Consider the following 20,593-nt stretch of genomic DNA (forward strand, 5'->3'; position numbering starts at 1 on the left):
TGACCCTTTTAAATGTGAACAATATAAAACAGAAAGCATGGCAATTGTGCAAACATACTGCTGGAAACAAAAGCGGAGTGGTAAATAGCATGTAAAAGACTGATAAAGAATCCAGTTTCAAATTTCAAAAACAGTAAAAAAAAAAAAAAAAAAGTCACCATGAGTAATTCATACTATAATAGAAATTAAATTTAACAGAACTCAAAACCAAAATAAAACAATAAAATGATACAAAAATACTGTGGAGCTAAAGAAACAAATGGAGACTTAAAATGATGTATCCCCTAGCTAATAAAATGGGAAATAACAAAGAACTCATTGCATATAGTGAAAAACTGAATTACTTACATGGAATAAAAGCAAGAGATAGTCATAGACAAAACAAAGGAAAAGCAGAGATTAAAAAGATAATAAATTTGTAAAATAAACATAATTTAACATATGGTCCTTCTTGAAGTAGAAAACCTAAATCATAGGAATTAACCTAAAAGCAGCAAGAAGAAACACTGCTGGGCACAGTGGTTCACATCTGTAGTCCCAGCACTTTGGGAGGCCAAGGTGGGTGGATTGCTTGAGCTCAGGAGTTCGAGACAAGCCTGGGCAAAATGGTGAAACCACTTCTCTACCAAAAATTAGCCCTATGTGATGGCGCATGCCCGTACTCCTCAGCTACTGGGGAGGCTGAGGTGGGAGGATCACTCAAGCTTGGGAAGCGGAGGTTGCAATGAACTGAGATTGAGCCATTGGACTCCAGCCTGGGCGACAGAGCAAGACTCTGTCAAAAACAAAACAAACAAACAAAAAAACTGCAAATTCCATGTTTAACAAAATTAAGAGATACTTCATATCACCAAATAGGAAGAAAAGTAGGCATATAAGCAGTAAAGATCAGAGAGAGGTTTGGTATAAACAGAAGAGAGGCTGTTTGGGGCTGCAGACTACAAAATACAAAACCAGTAGAGCCCAGTTCTCTGAATTAGGTGGTGTAACTTGACATACAGAACTCAAATTCTTATGAGCAGCAATGAGAACAGGATCACAGGCTGATGGGGTATACTTCTTTGGACCTTAGTAAACATAATGTGTTGAGAAGCTGGAAAAACAGAAGTCAGTAAGGATTCTCACAGATAAGCTGTTTGCGCCTGCAGACTTTGGTGAGAGAAGGGAATGAACGACAGATTCACTATTGTGAGCAGTGCTGCATTTCCAATCTCAAGTGGCTGGGGAGAAGCAAAGTCTAAAAAAACGTATTTATATCTGGACTCTTACCTGGTGTTTTATGTCAAAACTTTCAGGAAAATAGTAATGAGTAATTTGTTAAAAAAGAACAGGTACAGAATTTATACAAAGATATTACCAGAAAAAAGGAAGGAAAATGGTGGCCACAAAATATGTAAAAAGAGCAACTGAAAATTCCGACCAAATATCACCATGAGAGAAAACATAATAAAGATTTCATCTCTGTAGAACAAGTATATAAACAGAGATACAATTGCTCAGAGACAATAAGATCTCATGTCAGTAACAAAATATAAGAAAAAATAGTTATCAACAAAATGAAGGCCAAAATGGAAGCAATACAAAGAAAGACAGTGTTCAGAATATAAGGCGCTTAGATGACGAAATTGAGAAAAACTAGTAAATGTGTGGAAATAAAAAGAGACAAGAGTTAGAAAGAAAATGACAGATAAGGAAGAAAGGCGGAAAGAATTGAATAGTATACAGTTTTTGGATGACAGAAGAGTTAATTTTCTCCCCTTTTATAACATCATTCAGAACTATCTAAAAAGTAGTCTGTGGAATTTTTCAGATTGAGATTGTTATACATAGTGTTGGTCTCAAACATGAAAGAACACAGGGAATACAGACAGCATCCTTGAGTCCATTCCTAAAACTACTTAAAGACAAAATCCAGCCAAATGAATGACAATGGGAAACCTTGTGGCAGAAGAATTAATATTGTACTCAAGTCCAGAAAAGTTAAGTATATATCAGGTCCTCTGAAAAAGAAGGATTTTCCCAAGTCATTTATACCAGCCAGGTTATTCATCAAATGTAATGACAATATTCTCAAACAAAGAAGAATACAAGGAACATAACACCTCCTCCCACCCCCAGAGGCTCCCTTAAAAGCACTTACAAAGTTCACCCAATCTAGAGTTGAATCAAAATAAATCCCTAGGAAAGTCTCCGGCTTCTTAATATATTTCACGATTTTTCTTTCCCCATTACCCTCAGGAAGATATTTTAAAATTTGGAATTTCAGGAACTTAAAGATATCTATTGCGGGAACAATTTTTAAAGTTCAACAGTTTGTTTTACTTCATTTACTTTTTGATCTGTTCAATTCAAATTAATACTTTTCAAAATACAATGGCATTTTATGATTCAATTCCCGTGAAGTTATTTCTGTTCTTATATTTGAATATATACATGTTGACTGTGTCTGGAATGATGTTTATAACTGATGTTTCAGATGATATTTCTAGGCAGTAGCATGTTGAGATTTAAAATGGTTTCTGTCTGTGTTATTTCCTCTGTATTATTTTTATTGCTTGATTTTAAAATAACACATATTTTATAAAAATGACTCATTTAAGAAATAGAAGGCTTTGTTGACTCCCCCCTGCCCCTCCAGCACACACACAAAGGCAGGGAATAGGTATAGATTCTGAGTAAGGAAAAACACAAAGCCTACATTAACACCAAGCCTTGATGACACTTCTTTTATTAATTGCATTCTTAATTTTATTTTACTTAGGTTATGCACATTCGGAAACTACTTCAGAAAATGGATCGTCCAAATGGTCTTTATCCAAATTATTTGAACCCCAGGACAGGGCGCTGGGGTCAGTGTAAGTATTCTAGTATACCTGAGGCTTTCTTAAAGAATTATTTGTCTGAAAACTCTTTGCTTGATGTAGTACAGAGTATACTACGTGGAGTTAGAAACCCTCAGTGTCTAGCCTTGTGGTCTACTGGTGCTGTTCTTAGCCATATTTCTTATCTCTCTTAGCTTCAGTTTTCCCACTTGTGAAATGGAAATGTTAATAACATGTCTCCTAAGAGTATTTTATTTCCTGTATTGCTAAAATATAGTGTGGCAGTTTGAAGATTGTACTTAAAAACGCTTATTAATAAATTACCTCTTCATGTAAATAAAAGCACCGCTTAGGAGAGGGAGGTAGAGGAGGAGTATGAAAAGCAAACGAATATAGTAGATTACTAGAAGCGGGGCAGTTGTTCTTGGATAAGCCATGTCTATTCATTCATTTTAGAAGAAGGCATCCTGGCCTTCATTATTTACCAGTCTCTGTGCTAAGTTCTTAGAAGAGATTGAGATGGAGAAAGAACATAGGGTTTGGCCTGAATTCACAGGCTGGCAGGGTAGGCCGAAACATAAATGTTATTGTATAGGAAGGTACCAATTGTTACATGAAACTGTGGGAAAAATGATTCCCTCTGCCTGAGAGGAAAGTATTTTGTTTAGGGAGAGGGTAAGTTTTCTTATTAGAGCTCATTTATTTTTGAAGAAATTGATTTTTAAAAGTAACAACTAATAAATATTTATGTGGAAATGTGGAACTTACAGAATTTTAGTAATTGTAGGTTTATCAATGCTATTCTTTTTTAAAGGTTAGGAAAACAAGAACAAATAATAGAGACTGCAACTTTGCCACTAACAAAACACGATTCAGTTATTTTTGAGACTAGTAAAATCCTAAGTAGTAAATAAGAGACAAAAGTAACGATCGTTTAATTTTAGTATTGAAAGCACTGCTGATTCTGCCAGTAAGAAAATATGCTGGTGTGAGTACCCAGAATAGGAGAACATTTGCCCTGGAATTGTCTTCTCGTTCCTTTCCAGGAAATTGTCTTTTATTTTATGAAAGGAAAGCAGATAGGTCAATATAATTATGTCTTTCATGAATCTGGAAATAGATCTCAATCTTTTTTGACTATTTTTATACTTACGTTTCCTGTTTCCTGAAATTATTTACATATGATTCATTTTTCTCTTTATTTTGAAGAAGATAAAAGCTCTACTGCCTAGAATGAGTGGGAATGATATTTTTTGGAAAAACAAAACCCTGAGAGCTGCATTTCTAAAATGTAAAACCATAGTTTTCTTATTTCAGATAAGAGTGACTGAATTGGATGTCTACTTAGTAATTTCGATGAATTCTATTATCAATCTTTACCCCTGTGAGTTGTATTGAGATTTGAGAATATTATGATAATATAATGATATAATATATATGAAAAATTATGTTCAGTTCCTGTCTTAGACTATATGCCAGTGTATATTCTATATGGTTTTACTATTTAAATGTAAAAGATGAAATCATAAAAGTACTAAAAACAGGGTTGAATATATAATCAGGAAAGCCTTTTCTAAGCATGTCACATAAAACAGAAACTACAAAAAAAGGTGTCAGTTTTTCCTGTATATTATTGTTAACCTCTGTATTAGTCTGTTCTCATGCTGCTGTGAAGTACTGCCTGAGACTGGGTAATTTATAAAAGATAGAGGTTTAATTGACTCACAGTTCCACAGGGCTGGGGAAGCCTCAGGAAACTTACAATTATGGCAGACGGGGAAGCAAACACATCCCTCATCACATGGTGGCAGGAAGGAGAAGTGCCAAGCAAAGTGGGGAAAAGCCCCTTATCAAACCGTCAGATCTTGGGAGAACTCACTCACTATCAAGAGAACAGCATGGGGGTAAAACATCTTCCTGTACCCAGTCTCCAGAGTGTGTACATTTGTATGCTTTTTGAACCACCAACTCATTTCCAGCAGTTTATTCCAAATAAATTTTCAGAGCTGTATATTAAAGTTTATTTACAACAGTCTTGGGGTTGTTTATAATAGGGATAATTTGGAAACAATCTGAAGCAGTCCTAACAGAACTTTCTGTAATGAGGAAAAGATTCTATTATCTGTGTTATCCAATACAGTAGTCACTAGCCACATGTGACTGTTGAGCACTTGAAATGTTGCTAGTATGGTTGTGGAATTACATATTAAATTTTACTTTAATTAACTTACATTTAATTAGCTACTTGTAGCTTGTGCTTCTACATTGGACAGGGCAGTTTTTAAATGTCTTACATAGGGATTTGGTTAAATACATTTTGGCCTGTCCAGATACAGTATACTATTCAGCCATTAAAAGTTATATTTTAGAATACCTGACATAGATAAATATGACATATCTAGAAAGATATTTAGAAAAGGAGAGGAAACAGTATAACAATAGAAACCAAAGTGTTATGTGTGATTTTCTCTGAATTACTGTTTTTATTTTCTCCTTTTCATTTACTGTTACTATCCACATTTGATTATGAACATCTCTTACTTTTGATGTTAGCTTAAAAACATTTTTAAATAAAAAGAGAATCCCATTTTCCATGCCAGCATAAGGATACTTAAAAAAGTAAATCACAGTTTGGGAATTGCCAGCCTTGAAATGATCAAAAGTAGAGCATTGATGACATGGAGGCAGGAGAACTGCTTGAACCCGGGAGGCGGAGGTTGCAGTGAGCTGAGATTGTGCCACTGCACTCCAGCCTGGGTGACAGAGCGAGACCCTCTCTCAAAAAACAAAACCAAAACCCAAAAAACAGAACTCTTTCTCTTCAGCATTGTGTTGAGAAAACTGGATAGCCCCGTGAAAAATAATGAAGTTGAACCCTTAGTGTATATTATCTACAAAAATTAACTCAAAACAGATCAAAGACTCTAAATTTGAGAACCAAAACTATAAAACTCTTAGAAGAAAACATAGGGGCAAATCTTCATGACCTTTGATTTGACACTGGATTCTTCAGTATGACACCAAAGGCAGAGGTAACAAGACAAAAATAAAAGATAAATTGGATTTGATTAAAATTGAAAATTTTTTGTGCATCAAAGGATACTATCTGTGAGAAAGAAAGACAACCCACAGAATGAGAGAAAATATTTGCAAATCACATGTCTTACAAGGGTATATACACAGAATATGTAAAGAACTCCTACAACTCAGCAACAGAAGGCAAACTACCTACAACTCAACAACAGAAGGCGAACTACCAAATTAAATAATGGGTGAGGACTTGAATAGTCATTTCTGCAAAGAAGTTAAGCAAATGGAAAATAAGTACACGAAAAAGATGATTAACAATAAAATGCAAATCAAAACTCAATGAGATACCACTTCACAGCTACTAGGAAGACTGTAATCAAAAGGATGAAAAATAAGCATTGGCAAGGATGTGGAGAAATTGGAACCCTTGTACACTGCTAGTAGGAATGGTGTAGCTGCTGTAAAAACCTAGCAGTTCCTTAAAAAGTTAAACGTATAATTACCATATGACCCAGCACTTCATCTCCTCTGTATATACCCAGAAGATTTGAAAACAGAAACTGAAACAGATACTTGTATCCTAGAGTTCATTACAACATTATTTATGATATGCAAAAGGAAGAAGTAACTCAAATGTCCAACAGACGAATGGGTAAATAATATGTGAGTATAAACATACCATGAACTATCCATAAAAAGGAATGAAGTTCTGATACATGCTATAATATAAACGAACCTTGAAAACATTATGCTAATCAAAAAAAGTCACAAAAGGACAAATGTTGTATGATTTCACTTACATCAAATATCTAGAGTTGTCAAATTCATAGAGACATAAAGTAGATTAGAGTTGACTGGAAGCTTTGGATGAGAAGAAAGTGGAGAGGAGAATGGAGAGTTATTGCTAGAGTTTCTCTTTGCAGTGATGAAAAGTTTTGGAAATAGGTGGTGGTGATGGTGTTACAGCACTGTGAATATAATTAATGCTACTGAATGGTACACTTTCAAAATAGTTAAAATGGCAACTTTTGTGTTATATACATTTCATTATGATAAAATTTACAACAAAAAAGATAACTTTTATTCCTCTGTTTTTTCCTCACAGAATAAATTCAAATTACTTTATAATATATTCACTCTCAGCAGTTTTTAATTTCGATGTTATAGAAAGAGCCATTCACTGGTTATTTTGGCAGAAGATCTTTAAAATCCTAGTGAGCTGCCCTGATATCCTTTTAACAGCTGTAGTCCTTACAAAATTGCCCAATTTGTTCCTTTTAATGTTTTTGTATATTTTATATCAGCTTCTGAAAAGTATATCAAATTTTATTATCTTTGAGCAGTATACATCTGTCATATTTATAAATAGTCTGCAAAACAAACATTTAATTGAACTGAAATTTAACAATTCAGCTTTGGCTAACTGTATTATAATTAGAGTAATGATAATGTCTGTGACTTGCACATAGCAATCACAGAGAATAATTACTGGTAATTATGTTCAGGAAAAGTACTTGGCAACAGATATAAAAGAATATAGTAAGAAACCTAGATTTAAAGGCAAATTACTAGTTTTTTTTTTCTTTTCTTAAACTTTATATTTTTACTATTTTAAGCACAATACTTAACCTATGTCATTTAATGATTAAAGTGAAGAAAATATAGGAAATCAGTCATTACTGATTCATTGTGTTATATTACTAAATTTATAATTGTGGAAAAAACAAGAATGAACATGTTATTTTGAGTTAGAAAATGAATTCTGATTGTCTTGCTTAATAATTTAGATAATTTATTTAGCTTCTCTATGCATCTTTATCTGTTCTAATTGTACTTATTTAATAGAAAATTCATATGGGTCATATTTATGAGAAAATATATTTGAAAATGCTTCAAATTAGTTTTTACTGTAGAATTTCCCATAAGAAGACTTCAAGAAATAGCTTCTGTTAGAAACCTGCCATTAACTGTATAACATGTTGAAATAAATCATGTGAATCATTGCTATTTAGGAGTGTTTTATAATATATTATCCATTTCTGAATATCAAAAGGACCTTAGAGTGACATGGTTTATCAAATTTGACATGTAGGCATATACTCTACAGGAAAGAGAAGTAGCTTCAAGTTCCTTAGTGGTATCCTTTTGCTGTAATGTAATTTCAGATGGCCTGTAAAGCAAGATGGACAGAATTCTCACTTGAGAAGGGTTTTTTTTTTTGTTTGTATATTTTTTTTTATTGAAGATAATTGACAAGAAAATGTAATATTCTCTGTACTGTTCAATAATAAGGTTAATTTTGTTTTAATATGATTTGTTATTATAACATTTCCAATTCACATTCTTCCTTTTGCACTCAGTGAATATATACTCTCTTAAAAGTTAAACAAGGCATAAACCATAAGGTCTCATATTCAGACACTGACAAGAAACCAGACCAGGTTTTGAGAAAACTAATGAGAGAACAAGATTACTTTTATTCTATTAAAACTGTCTATAGAACACATTGTAATAAATAGGCTAAATTAAGAAAAGGAAAGGCTTAAAGCAGAAGGACATACTAGAAAGCCAATATAATACGGATCTGGATCTAGGATAGCTGTCTGTGGGAGTGGTAGTCATTGTAGATTTTATCTTTTCCTTTGTATCCTACATTCATTCTTCACTAAGTCCTGTCAGTTCTATTTCTAAAATATTCTTTTCCCCATTTTAATTGTACCTTTTTCCATTTGGAATACCTTCCACCTTCTCTATGTCCTCTTATCAATAAATTCCTACCTATTCAATTAAAACAGAAAAGGAAACTTCTAAGTTAAATAAGCTCTTTAAATTAGTAGTCTCTCTTGCAACCACCTGTTAGGGAAAAGGAAAAATATTAGGGTGTATATATATAAATACCCATTAAAAGATTAATATCAATTTTATGTGTGATAGTATTATAGGAATATATTTTCTCTACAGGATGTTTGCATTCATTAATTTCACTGATACTAAATATCAACCACTGTTCCAGATGCTGGGTATATAGATGAGAACAAGTAGACAGTGTCCCTAATACCCTCAGAGAACTTACATTCTACTGAAGAGATACGAAATAAACAAATAGATGATGTGATGTAATATAATGATAAGAATTTCTTTTTTCTTAAAGCACTTTTAGGACAATACATTCTTTTGCTTTTCTCATAGACTTACTTAGCTTCATATTTCACTCAGTCTTTTTATTATTATTAGTCTTCTCCTTTACTCCTAGCCTCTTAGTGTTAGAATGCCCTAGAGCAAGCTTGCCCAGCCTGGGTCCCTGGATGACTTTGAATGCAGCCCAACACAAATTGATAAACTTTCTTAAAACATGAGTTTTATGTTTTGTGTGTGTTTTTTTTTTTTTTTTTTTTGCAAGTTTTATAAAGCTCATCAGCCGTCATTAGTGTTAGTGTATTTTATGTGTGGCCTAAGACAGTGCTTCCAGTGTAACCCAGGAAAGTCAAAAGATTGGTGGACAAACCTGCTGTAGAGGTCAGTCCTCCATTCTCTCTTCTCTCCAGTGTCATAGTTTTAAATACCATTTACATGCTGGCATCTCTCAAATCTAGAACTCCAGTCCTCACCTTGTCCTTGACCTCTGTATTCATATATCCAATTACCTACTTGACATTTTTATTTGAATATCTTATAGATACCTGAAACTTAATAGATCTGTAAGTGAGCTCTTCATAATAATTCTATCCACCTCAAAACCTGTTTTTCCTCCAGTCTTTCCCGTTTCAGTTAATGGCAGGTCTATTCTTGCTTATGCCATAAATCTTGTTTGCCACAAATCACCCTTTACTTCTTTATCTCACACCCCACTCCAGTTTCTCAGCAAATTCTGTTCTGTCCGCCTTTGAAATATTACTAGAATTCAACTGCCACTACCCTGAGCCAAGTCACCATCTCTTGCCTGGATTGTTATAATAGCATCCTAATTGGCCTTTCTGTTTCTGCCTCTGCTCCTTTTAGTCTATTCTTAATACAGGAGCCAGTATTTTTTTTTACAAAGTAAGTCACATTATGCCATTTTGTGCAACTCTTCATTACTTTTCATGTCAGAGTAAAAGCCAAAGTCCTTTTGGGGCCCTGTAATCTGGCTCTCATTATCTCTTTTCCTTGATTTATTCTTCTCAAACTATATTGGCCTTCTCTCACTTGAATCCACTAGGCACTTCTCCACCACAGAGCTGTTGCAGCCACTACTCCCTTTGCTTGGAATGATTTTCCCAGAGATATTCACATAGCTCAATCCCTCACTTTCTTCAGGTTGTTTTACTCAAAAGTTACCTTTTCAATGAAGTCTTTCCTGGTCACCTTACCTGATAAGCGGAATACAGAAAATTGAAAGTTATGTTTTATAGATTCCTTCCACTGAGTGGTCCATATTTTCTCTGTGAATTAGAAGGCATTTAACTGCTGATAGCAGGGAAGAAGGTAGAGCAGTAGGGGACTTATGACAAAGAACAAATATCTTCTTCAGGAAATAGGAAAGAACACTAATTAAGGAGTTATAGAAAAGTTGACAGGCAGTGTTGAGGCTCATGTTGATGGTGAAAATGATAAATTTGGAGATAATAGTAAAACAGACTGACAGCTGGGCTAATCCATAGTTGATGTTTACCTCATTGGGTACAACAGGTGAACAATGGAGTAAGTTTCTTGAATGGTTAGACAAGATGAATTACCTGTTGCTTCTTTCCTATTCAACCTGACTGCATAGGATCCAAACTTATTTGAGAATATATATATGTATACTTTTCTCTTTCTCTTTTATCTAACAAATCCCAAAACTTGTATCAACCCAGCCACCTACTTTTCCCACTTATATACAGAGCCAACTAAACATTGCTGGTGAAAATAACAGTACAGGTTAAAGTTACTGTAAACTTACAATTTCCAGTTTTATGTAGATCACTAGTATTCCATGAGTTTTTTTTTTTTTTTTTTTTTTTTACTTTGATCAATTTACTTTCCTATTCTTTACTCTCCTTAAGTCTTCTATGTAACCCTTCTATCCATCTCCAACTCTTCTTTTGACCATTTCTTTATTCTCAATTTCCTAGGCAATTTTAGTTTAGATATATCTTTAGTAAAAATGGTATTTATATAGGCTTTACATATTTCAGTTTGAGAGTCTCAGTGTTTGAAAAACAGAGTCAAAACAACTAAATTTGTGAAGGTTACTGATAGCTTTGGACTAATTCCAAATATCCTTTGGTTTTGTTTGTTTACTTTTGAAAAACTACTTTATTAAGGTATAATTTACATATAAACTGTACATATTTAAAATGTACAACTTGGTGTTTTATAATATGTGTACACCTATGGAAATCATGATCACAATCAAAATAGTGAACACATCTATCACCCCTTTCCTTATACCCTTTCGTATTCCTTCTCTCAACCTTCTCCCTTCCCCCTCCCCCAAAACAACCACTGATCTGCTTTCTGTCATTAAAGATTGGGTTGCCTTTTCTAGAATCTTATATAAATGGCATCCTTTATGTTTACTCTTTATGTGGCTTCTTTCAGCGTAATTATTTTGAGATTGATCCATGTTGTGTATATCATTAGTTCTGAGTGGAATTCCACTGTATGGAATACCACAGTTTGTTTATCCATTCTCCTGTTGATGGACATTTAGGTTGTTTCCGGTTTGGGGCTATTACAAATAAAGCTGCTATGAATACTGACTTAGACACCTTCATATATTCTCATTTCTCTTGGGTGAATACTTAGGAATAGGCTGCTTTTATCAAATAGCAGATATGTATGTTTAACTTTTTTAAGGAACTACCAAGTTGTTTTCCAGAGTACATATACCATGTTACATTGCTATCAGTAGCGTTTCTCCATATACCTGCCAACAGTTGATATGGTCAGTCTTTTAATTTTAGCCATTTTATTTCATTTTATTTTCTGTTTTTAAAATTATACTTCAAGTTCTGGGGTACATGCACAGAACGTGCAGATTTGTTACATAGGTATACACGTGCCATGGTGGTTTGCTGCACCCATCAACTCATCATCTACATTAGGTATTTCTCCTAATGCTATTCCTCTCCTAGCTCCCCACCCCCAACAGGCCCCGGTGTGTGATGTTCCCCTCCCTGTGTCCATGTGTTGTCATTGTTCAGCTCCCACTTAGGAGCTGATGTTCTGTGTTCTGTTTTCTGTTCCTGTGATAGTTTGCTGAGAATGATGGTTTTCAGCTTCATCCGTATCCCTGCAAAGGATATGAACTCATACTTTTTTTTGTTTGGCTGCATAGTATTCCATGGTGTGTATGTGCCACATTTTCCTTATCCAGTCTATCATTGATGGGCATTTGGATTGGTTCCAAGTCTTTGCCATCGTGAACAGTGCTGCAATAAACATATGTGTACATGTGTCTTTATAGTAGAATGATTTATAATCCTTTGGTTATATACCTAGTAATGGTATTGCTGGGTCAAATGGTATTTCTGGTTCTAGATCCTTGAGGAATTGCCACACTCTCTTCCCCAGTGGTTGAACTAATTTACACTTCCACCAACAATGTAAAAGCATTCCTATTTTTCCACAACTTCTCCAGCATCTGTTGTTTCCTGACTTTTTAATGATCATCATTCTAACTGGTGTGAGATGGTATGTCCTCGTGGTTTTGATTTGCATTTCTCTAATGACCAGTAATGATGAGTTTTTTTCATATGTCTGTTGGCTGCATAAATGTCTTCTTTTGAGAAGTGTCTGTTCATATTCTTTGCCCACTCTTTGATGAGTTTTTTTTTTTTTTTTTCCTTGTAAATTTAAGTTCCTTGTAGATTCTGGATATTAGCCCTTTGTCAGATGGATAGATTGCAGAAATTTTCTCCCATTCTGTAGGTTGCCTGTTCACTCTGTTGATAGTTTCTTTTGCTGTGCAGAAGCTCTTCAGTTTAATTAGATCCCATTTGTCAATTTTGGCTTTTGTTGTCATTGCTTTTGGTGTTTTAGTCATGAAGTCTTTGTCCATGCCTATGTCCTGAATGGTATTGCCTAGGTTTTCTTCTAGGGTCTTTATGGTTTTAGGTCTTATGTTTAAGTCTTTAATCCATCTTGAGTTAATTTTTGTGTGAGGTGTAAGGAAGGGGTCCAGTTTCCGTTTTTTGCGTATGGCTAGCTAGTTTTCCCAACACCATTTATTAAATGGGGAATCCTTTCCCCATTGCTTATTTTTGTCAGGTTTGTCAAATATCAGATGGTTGTAGATGTGTGGCATTATTTCTGAGGCCTCTGTTGTGTTTCATTGGTCTATATTTCTGTTGTGGTACCAGTACCATGCTGTTTTGGTTACTGTAGCCTCGTAGTGTAGTTTGAAGTCAGGTAACATGATGCCTCTAGCTTTGTTCTTTTTGCTTAGGATTGTCTTGGCTGTACAGACTCTTTTTTGGTTCCATGTGAAATTTAAAGTAGTTTTTTCTATTTCTGTGAAGAAAGTCAGAGGTAGCTTGATGGGGATAGCACCGAATCTATAAATTACCATGGGCAGTATCGCCATTTTCACAACATTGATTCTTCCTATTCATGAGCATGGAATGTTTTTCCATTTGTTTGTGTCCTTTCTTATTTCCTTGAGCAGTGGTTTGAATTCCTGGACGCATACACCCTCCTAAGACTAAACAAGGAGGAAGCTGAATCCCTGAATAGACCAATAACAAGTTCAGAAATTGAGGCAGTAATAGCTTATCAACCAAAAGAAGCCCAGGACCAGACAGATTCACAGGTGAATTCTGCCAGAGGTACAAAGAGGAGCTGGTACCATTCCTTCTGAAACTATTCCAAAGAATAGAAAAAGAGAGACTCCTTCCTAACTCATTTAATGAGGCCAGGATCATCCTGTTACCAAAACCTGGCAGAGACACAACAAAAAAAGAAAATTCCAGGCCAATATCCATGATGAACATCGATGCAAAAATCCTCAATACAACACTGGCAAACCGAATCCAGCAGCATATCAGAAAGTTTATCCACCATGATTAAGTTGGCTTCATCCGTGGGATGCAAGGCTGGTTCAACATACGCAAACCAATCAACGTAATCCATCACACAAACAGAACCAACGACAAAAACCACATGATTATCTCAATAGATGCAGAAAAGGCCTTCGACAAAATTCAACACCCCTTCATGCTAAAAACTCTCAATAAACTAGATATTGATGGACCGTATCTCAAAATAATAAGAGCTATTTATGACAAACCCACAGCCAATATCATACTGAGTGGGCAAAAACTGGAAGCATTCCCTTTGAAAACCAGTACGGAGAGATAAGGATGCCCTTTCGCACTACTCCCATACAACATAGTACTGGAAGTTCTGTCCAGGGCAGTCAGGCAAGAGAAAGAAATAAAAGGCATTCAAATAGGAAGAGAGGAAGTCAAATTCTCTGTTTGCAGATGACATGATTGTATGTTTAGAAAACCCCATCGTCTCAGGCCAAAATCTCCTTAAGCTGATAATTTACTTCAGCAAAGTCTCAGGGTACAAAATCAATGTGCAAGAGTCACAAGCATTTCTGTACACCAACAAACAGAGAGCCAAATCATAAGTGAACTCCCATTCCCAGTTGCTACAAAGAGAATAAAATACCTAGGAATCCAACTTACAACGGATGTAAAGGACCTCTTCAAGGAGAACTACAATTTTAGCCATTTTAATAGATGTGTAGTGGTAACTCATTTTCGTTTTAATTAGCAGTTTCCAAATGACTAATGATGTTGAACATCTTTTTATATACTCTTTGGTGTCCATTTATCTTCTTTGATGAATTATCTGATCAAACCTCTTGTCTACTGCCTATTAAAAAACAGATTCTTTTCTTAATTTTTGAGTTTTGAGATTTCAGTATATATTCTGGATACAATTCGTATATCAGATATATTCTTGGAAAGTATTTTCTCCCAGTCTGTGGCTTGTCTTTTAATTCTCTTAATAGTGTTGAAAAGCAGAAGATTCTAATTAGGAAGTCCATTTTTCCAATTTGATCTTTATGAATTGTTCTTTTATGTCATATCTAAGAAATCTTTGCCTAACTCAAGCATGCTTCACCCAAGCACACAAAGGTTTCTTCCTATGTTTTCTTCTAAAAGTTTATAGATGCAGGTTTTGTATTTACATCTGTGAGACCTTTTGAGTTGACTTTTCTATAGGGATCAAAGTTTTTTTTTTTTACATATAAATATTCTGTGATTTCAGCATCATTTGTTGAAAAGGCTATCCTTTTTTCACTGCATTGCCTTTGCACCTTTGTTAAGGATCAGTTGTACATTTAAGTGTATGTTTATTTTTAGACTCTATTCTATGTATCATTAAATCTACACAATCAACACTGTGTATACCATCCTGTTTTGATTAGTGTAGATTTATTATAAGTGAAGTCAAATAGTGTTAGTATTCCAAATTTGTTCTTAATAGTTGTTTTTGCTCTCTAGGTCCTTTGCATTTTCTTTCTTTTTTTTCTTCTTCAACTTTTATTTTAAATTCTGGGCTACATGTGCAGGATGTGCTTGTTACATAGGTAAATGTGTGCCATGATAGGTTGCTGCACACATCAACCCATCACCTAGGTATTAAGCCCAGCATCCATGAGGTATTCTTCCTGATGCTCTTCCTCCTCCTATACCTCCCAACAGGCCCCAGTGTGTGTTGTTCCCCCAAGTAGCCATGTATTCTCATCATTCTGCTCCCACTTATAAGTGAGAACATGTAGTGTTTGGTTTTCTGTTCCTGTATTAGTCTGCTGAGGATAATGGCTTCCAGCTCCATCCATGTCCCTGCAAAGGACATGATCTTGTTCCTTTTTGTGGCTGAATAGTATTCCATGATGTGTAGCTGGATGGTGTTCCGTGATGTGTATGTACCACATTTTCTTTATGCAGTGTATTATTAGTGGGCATTTAGGTTGATTCCATGTCGTTGCTATTGTGAATAGTGCTGCAGTGAACATAAGCTTGCATGTATCTTCATAATAGAATGATTTATATTCCTTTGGGTATATGTCTAGTAATGGGATTACTGGGTCAAATGATATTTCTGCCTCTAGATCTTCAAGGAATCACCACATTGTCTTCCACACTGGTTGAAATAATTTACACTCCCACCACCAGTATAAAAGCATCCCTTTTTCTCTGTAACCTCACCAGCATTTTTTATTTTTTGACTTTTTAATAATCATTCTGACTGATGTAAGATGGTATTTCATTGTGGTTTTGATTTGCATTTCTCTAATGATCAATGATGTTGAGCTTTGGATCAGTTTGATCAGTTGATCAGTTTGGGATTGATTTTGATGGAATCCTTATTCTTACTGTGCATTATTTTTTCTGCCTCTGCATGCCTGGTAATTTTTGACTAGATTCTAGGTCCCGGATACTTTTTTTATCCCTAGAAATCTTGTTGAACTTTGTTTAGGGATACAGTTAAGTTACTTGGAAATAATTTGACCTGTTTCCTATTTTGCTTTTGGGATTTTTTAGGTGAATCTGGTGCATTGCTCAGTGAGGCAAGATCTTCCTGAGTACTCTGCTAAATGTCCTGTGAATTATGAATTTTTCTTGTCTGGCTGGTGTGAACATCCACTGTTACCAGTAGACTCTTTGTAAGCACCAGGCAGTGTTCCCGCCAGTCCTTTCATGTGGTTCTTTCCGTTGTCTTAGGTAGTTTCTTCACATGCATGTGCTGCTTGGTACTCTCCTGAATACTCAAGGGAGATCCTTTGCAGATCTCTGGCGTTCTCTTTCTGTGCATGTCTGTTCTCTCTGGTATACTGTTCTATAAACTGTAGCTCCCTCAGTCTTTCCAGACTCAGTCATATTTCTTAAACTTAGAGAGTCCATAGGTCTATGCCTTAATTTTTTCTCTCTGTGCCTTTGCCTGAAAATTTTCTTGATGCAGTAATTTACGGGCAATAATGGGACTCACCTTGTTTGTTTTCCGTCACTTAGCGATTACTATCCTCTGTTGTCTGATGTTCATTGGGTTGAAAACCAGTGTTTCATGTATTTTGTCCAAAGTTTTGGTTGTTTTAGGTTTCAGGCTAAGCTCAAGTACCCATTACTCTATTTTAGCCAGAAGCACTTTTTTAAAAAAAAGTCAATTCCTATTATGTTATTTTTCTTCCTATTTACTGGCCATTCTTAAAATATCCTACCCCATGCTGCCTCAATTTTTTAGTCATTTGAATATTTGTATATATGTATATTTCCATCTTTTTCTAACAGTTGCCCTTGAATTTTAACTTAGTCTTGTTTCTATTTTTTCTAATGACACCTAGACTTAATCATTACTGTATCTTCCCTCTGAACAACATGAAAACTTGTGTACTTTCACTGCCCCATTGCCCAGCCTTATCATGAACTTGAGTTTCAAAGAGTTAATCTCTCTTTTCATTATTGCTTTTTGCACACTCCATTCTATTCTCCTATATTTTTTGCTTTAATTTTTAGAACACTTCCTCTAGGAGTTTCTAATGGTTTGTCACCATACACTTTTCCCTCAACCCCACCGCAGTGACCTTGCTTCCTAAGTCAAGGTGAAAGAAAAAATCCTGCAAATAATCTCTTTACCTATAAACTAATTTATTTACCCACTTGATCTTCTGTTTCTCCAGTCTCGGAGAATCCAGCATTCATTGTTCTGTCCAGTATTTATCCATTGACCTGTGCTCTGGATCCTATCTTCTCTCAACTCTTGAACATTTTCTTTTTTGGTGTTTCCATTTACTTATGCTATATATTAAAGTTCTTGGTTCCTTTCTCATAGCCAGTAGGTCCCTCTCTCTACTTCAACTGTTTTTCAATGCCATAGATTCCTTGTAGCAAATACGCTGTACTACTTCTTCATGTCCTGGTAAAGCCTATTAAAAAAAAAAAAAAAAAAAAGGAATAGTCTTTTTTTCTTGTTTACCTTCTGTTCACTTCTCAATACATTGCATTCTGGGCTCTGCTCCCCCTCACTTCACTAAAAGTAATTTTACCCTCTGACTGTCTTATAGACTAGTCCAAGAAAGGACAGTGTATTAGGTATTGCTATATAAAAAAACCCTCTAAAATTTAGTAGCTTAAAACAATTTTTTATTTATCGAGGGAACCCGCCCCCAATATTTCAAAGTAGGTTCTTTCTATTTTCCGTAAGTGTCAGTGACTGAGAAATAAAGAGAAAGAATACGAAAAGAGGAATTTTACACCTGGGCTGCTGGGGGTGATATCACATATTGGTAGGACCATGATGCCCACCTGAGTCTCAGAGCAGCAAGTTTTTATTCAGGATTTCAAAAGGGGAAGAGGTGTAAAACAGGGAGTAGGTACAAAGATCACATGCTTCAAAGGGCAAGAAGCAGAACAAAGATCACATGCTTCTGAGGGAACAGGACAACAGGCAAAACAGAACCACTGATAAGGGTCTATGTTCAGCTGTGCATGTATTGTCTTGACAAACATCTTAAACAAAAGAAAGCAGGGTTCAAGAGCAGAGAACCGGTCTGACCACAAATTTACCAGGGTGGAGTTTTTCCCTACCCTAATAAGCCTGAGGGTAGTGGAGGAGACCAGGGCGTATCTCAGTCCTTGTCTCAACCACATAAGACAGACACTTCCAGAGCGGCCGTTTATAGACATCCCCCCCAGGAATGCATTCCTTTCCCAGGGTATTAATATTAATATTGCTTACTAGGAAAAGAATTTAGCAGTATCTCTCCTACTTGCAAGTCCGTTTGTAGGCTCTCTGCAAGAAGAAAAATATAGCTCTTTTTGCCTGACCCCACAGGCAGTCAGACGTTATGGTTGTCTTCCCTTGTTCTCTAGAAATTGCTGTTATTCTCTTTTTCAAGGTGTACTGATTTCATATTGTTCAAACACACGTTTTACAATCAATTTATACAGTTAACACAATTATCACAGTGGTCCTGAGGTGACGTACATCCTCAGCTTATGAAGATAACGGGATTGAGAGATTAAAGACAGGCATAAGAAATTATAAAAGTATTATTTGGAAGCTTATAAATGTCTGTGAAATCTTCACAATTCATGTTCCTCTGCCACAGATCCAGCCGGTCCCTCTGTTCAGGGTCCCTGACTTCCCGCAACATTTATTTCTCTGGAATCAACAGGTTGCCTGAGTGATTGTGCTGATCTGGCTTGGGCTTTGCTTATCTTATCTGGATTTGTTCATGTGTCTGCAGGTAGATGACAAGTTGGCTAGAGGCTAGCTTGGCTCCACTGGGGAGGACTCAGATCTGCTTCGTGTGGTCTCATCATCTATCAGGAGATACCATGCTTTTTACATGGTAGTAACAGTTCCACAAAAAGAAGTGGAGCATGCGAGGCCTCTTGAGGCTTAGGATTGAAACTGGCACACTGTTACTTTTTACCAGATTCAGTTAATGCAAAATGCAAGGCCAGTCCACTTTCAAAGGATGGAAATGTGTTTCATGTTCTTTATGCAGCTTCTTAAATGTTGATATTCCTAGGAATTTCTTCTTCTAACCCTTTCCATTGTGCCTCACCAGCCTCATCTCTTTTTACAGGATGACGAACTTTGCCCTGTATATTGATGACATCCAAATCAGTAATTAGCAAGCTATGGGAGACCAGTCTGTGGCCTATTTTTATATGGCCCACTAGCTTAGAATGGTGTGTGTGTGTGTGTGTGTGTACATATATGTATATATGTATATTTTATATACTTTAAGTTCTAGGGTACATGTGCACAACGTGCAGGTTTGATACATAGGTATACATGTGACATGTTGGTTTGCTGTACTCATCAACTCATCGTTTACAACTCATCATTGTGTCTTTACAGTAGCATGATTTATAATCCTTTGGTATTATATTCAGTAATGGGATTGCTGGGTCAACTGGTAATTCTAGTTCTAGATCATTGAGGAATCGTCACACTGTCTTCCACAATGGTTGAACTAATTTACACTCCCACCAACAGTGTAAAGTATTCCTATTTCTCCACATCCTCTCCAGCATCTGTTGTTTCCTGACTTTTTAATGATTGCCATTCTAACTGGCGTAATATGGTATCTCATTGTGGTTTTGATTTGCATTTCTCTGATGACCAGTGATGATGAGCATTTTTTCATGTGTCTGTTGGCTGCATAGATGCCTTCTTTTGAGAAGTGTCTGTTCATATCGTTTGCCCACTTTTTGATGGGGTTGTTTTTTTCTTGTAAATTTGTTTTAAGTTCTTTGTAGATTCTGGATATTAGCCCCTTGTCAGATGGGTAGATTGCAAAACGTTTCTCCCATTCTGTAGGTTGCCTGTTCACTTTGATGGTAGTTTCTTTTGCCATGCAGAAGTTCTTTAGTTTAATTAGATCCCATTTGTCAGTTTTGGCTTTTATTGCCATTGCTTTTGCTGTTTTAGTCATGAAGTCCTTCCCATGCCTATAAACGGTATTGCCTAGGTTTCCTTCTAGGGTTTTTATGGTTTTAGGTCTTATGTTTAAGTCTTTAATCCACCTTGAGTTAATTTTTGTGTGAGGTATAAGGAAGGGATCTGGTTTCAGCTTTCTACATACGGCTAGCCAGTTTTCCCAGCATGATTTATTAAATGGGGAATCCTTTCACCATTTCTTATTTTTGTCAGGTTTGTCAAATATCAGATGGTTGTAGATGTGTGGTGTTATTTCTGAGGCCTCTGTTGTGTTTCATTGGTCTGTATATCTGTTCTGGAACCAGTAC

General features: G+C 35.6%; 1 protein-coding gene across 2 annotated transcripts in view; it reads left to right on the forward strand.

The window, feature by feature from the left end:
* Window positions 1-20,593, forward strand: part of MAN1A2 (mannosidase alpha class 1A member 2) — a 166,654-nt gene that overhangs the window by 95,650 nt on the left and 50,411 nt on the right. For both annotated transcript variants that reach the window (XM_025397250.1, XM_025397256.1), the window contains exon 8: window positions 2,762-2,855. In XM_025397250.1, coding sequence (XP_025253035.1) covers window positions 2,762-2,855 — 94 coding nt within the window. The remainder of the gene's footprint in view (window positions 1-2,761; window positions 2,856-20,593) is intronic.

This window comes from Theropithecus gelada, chromosome 1 (genome assembly GCF_003255815.1).
Source record: "Theropithecus gelada isolate Dixy chromosome 1, Tgel_1.0, whole genome shotgun sequence".
Taxonomy (NCBI): Eukaryota; Metazoa; Chordata; class Mammalia; order Primates; family Cercopithecidae; genus Theropithecus; species Theropithecus gelada.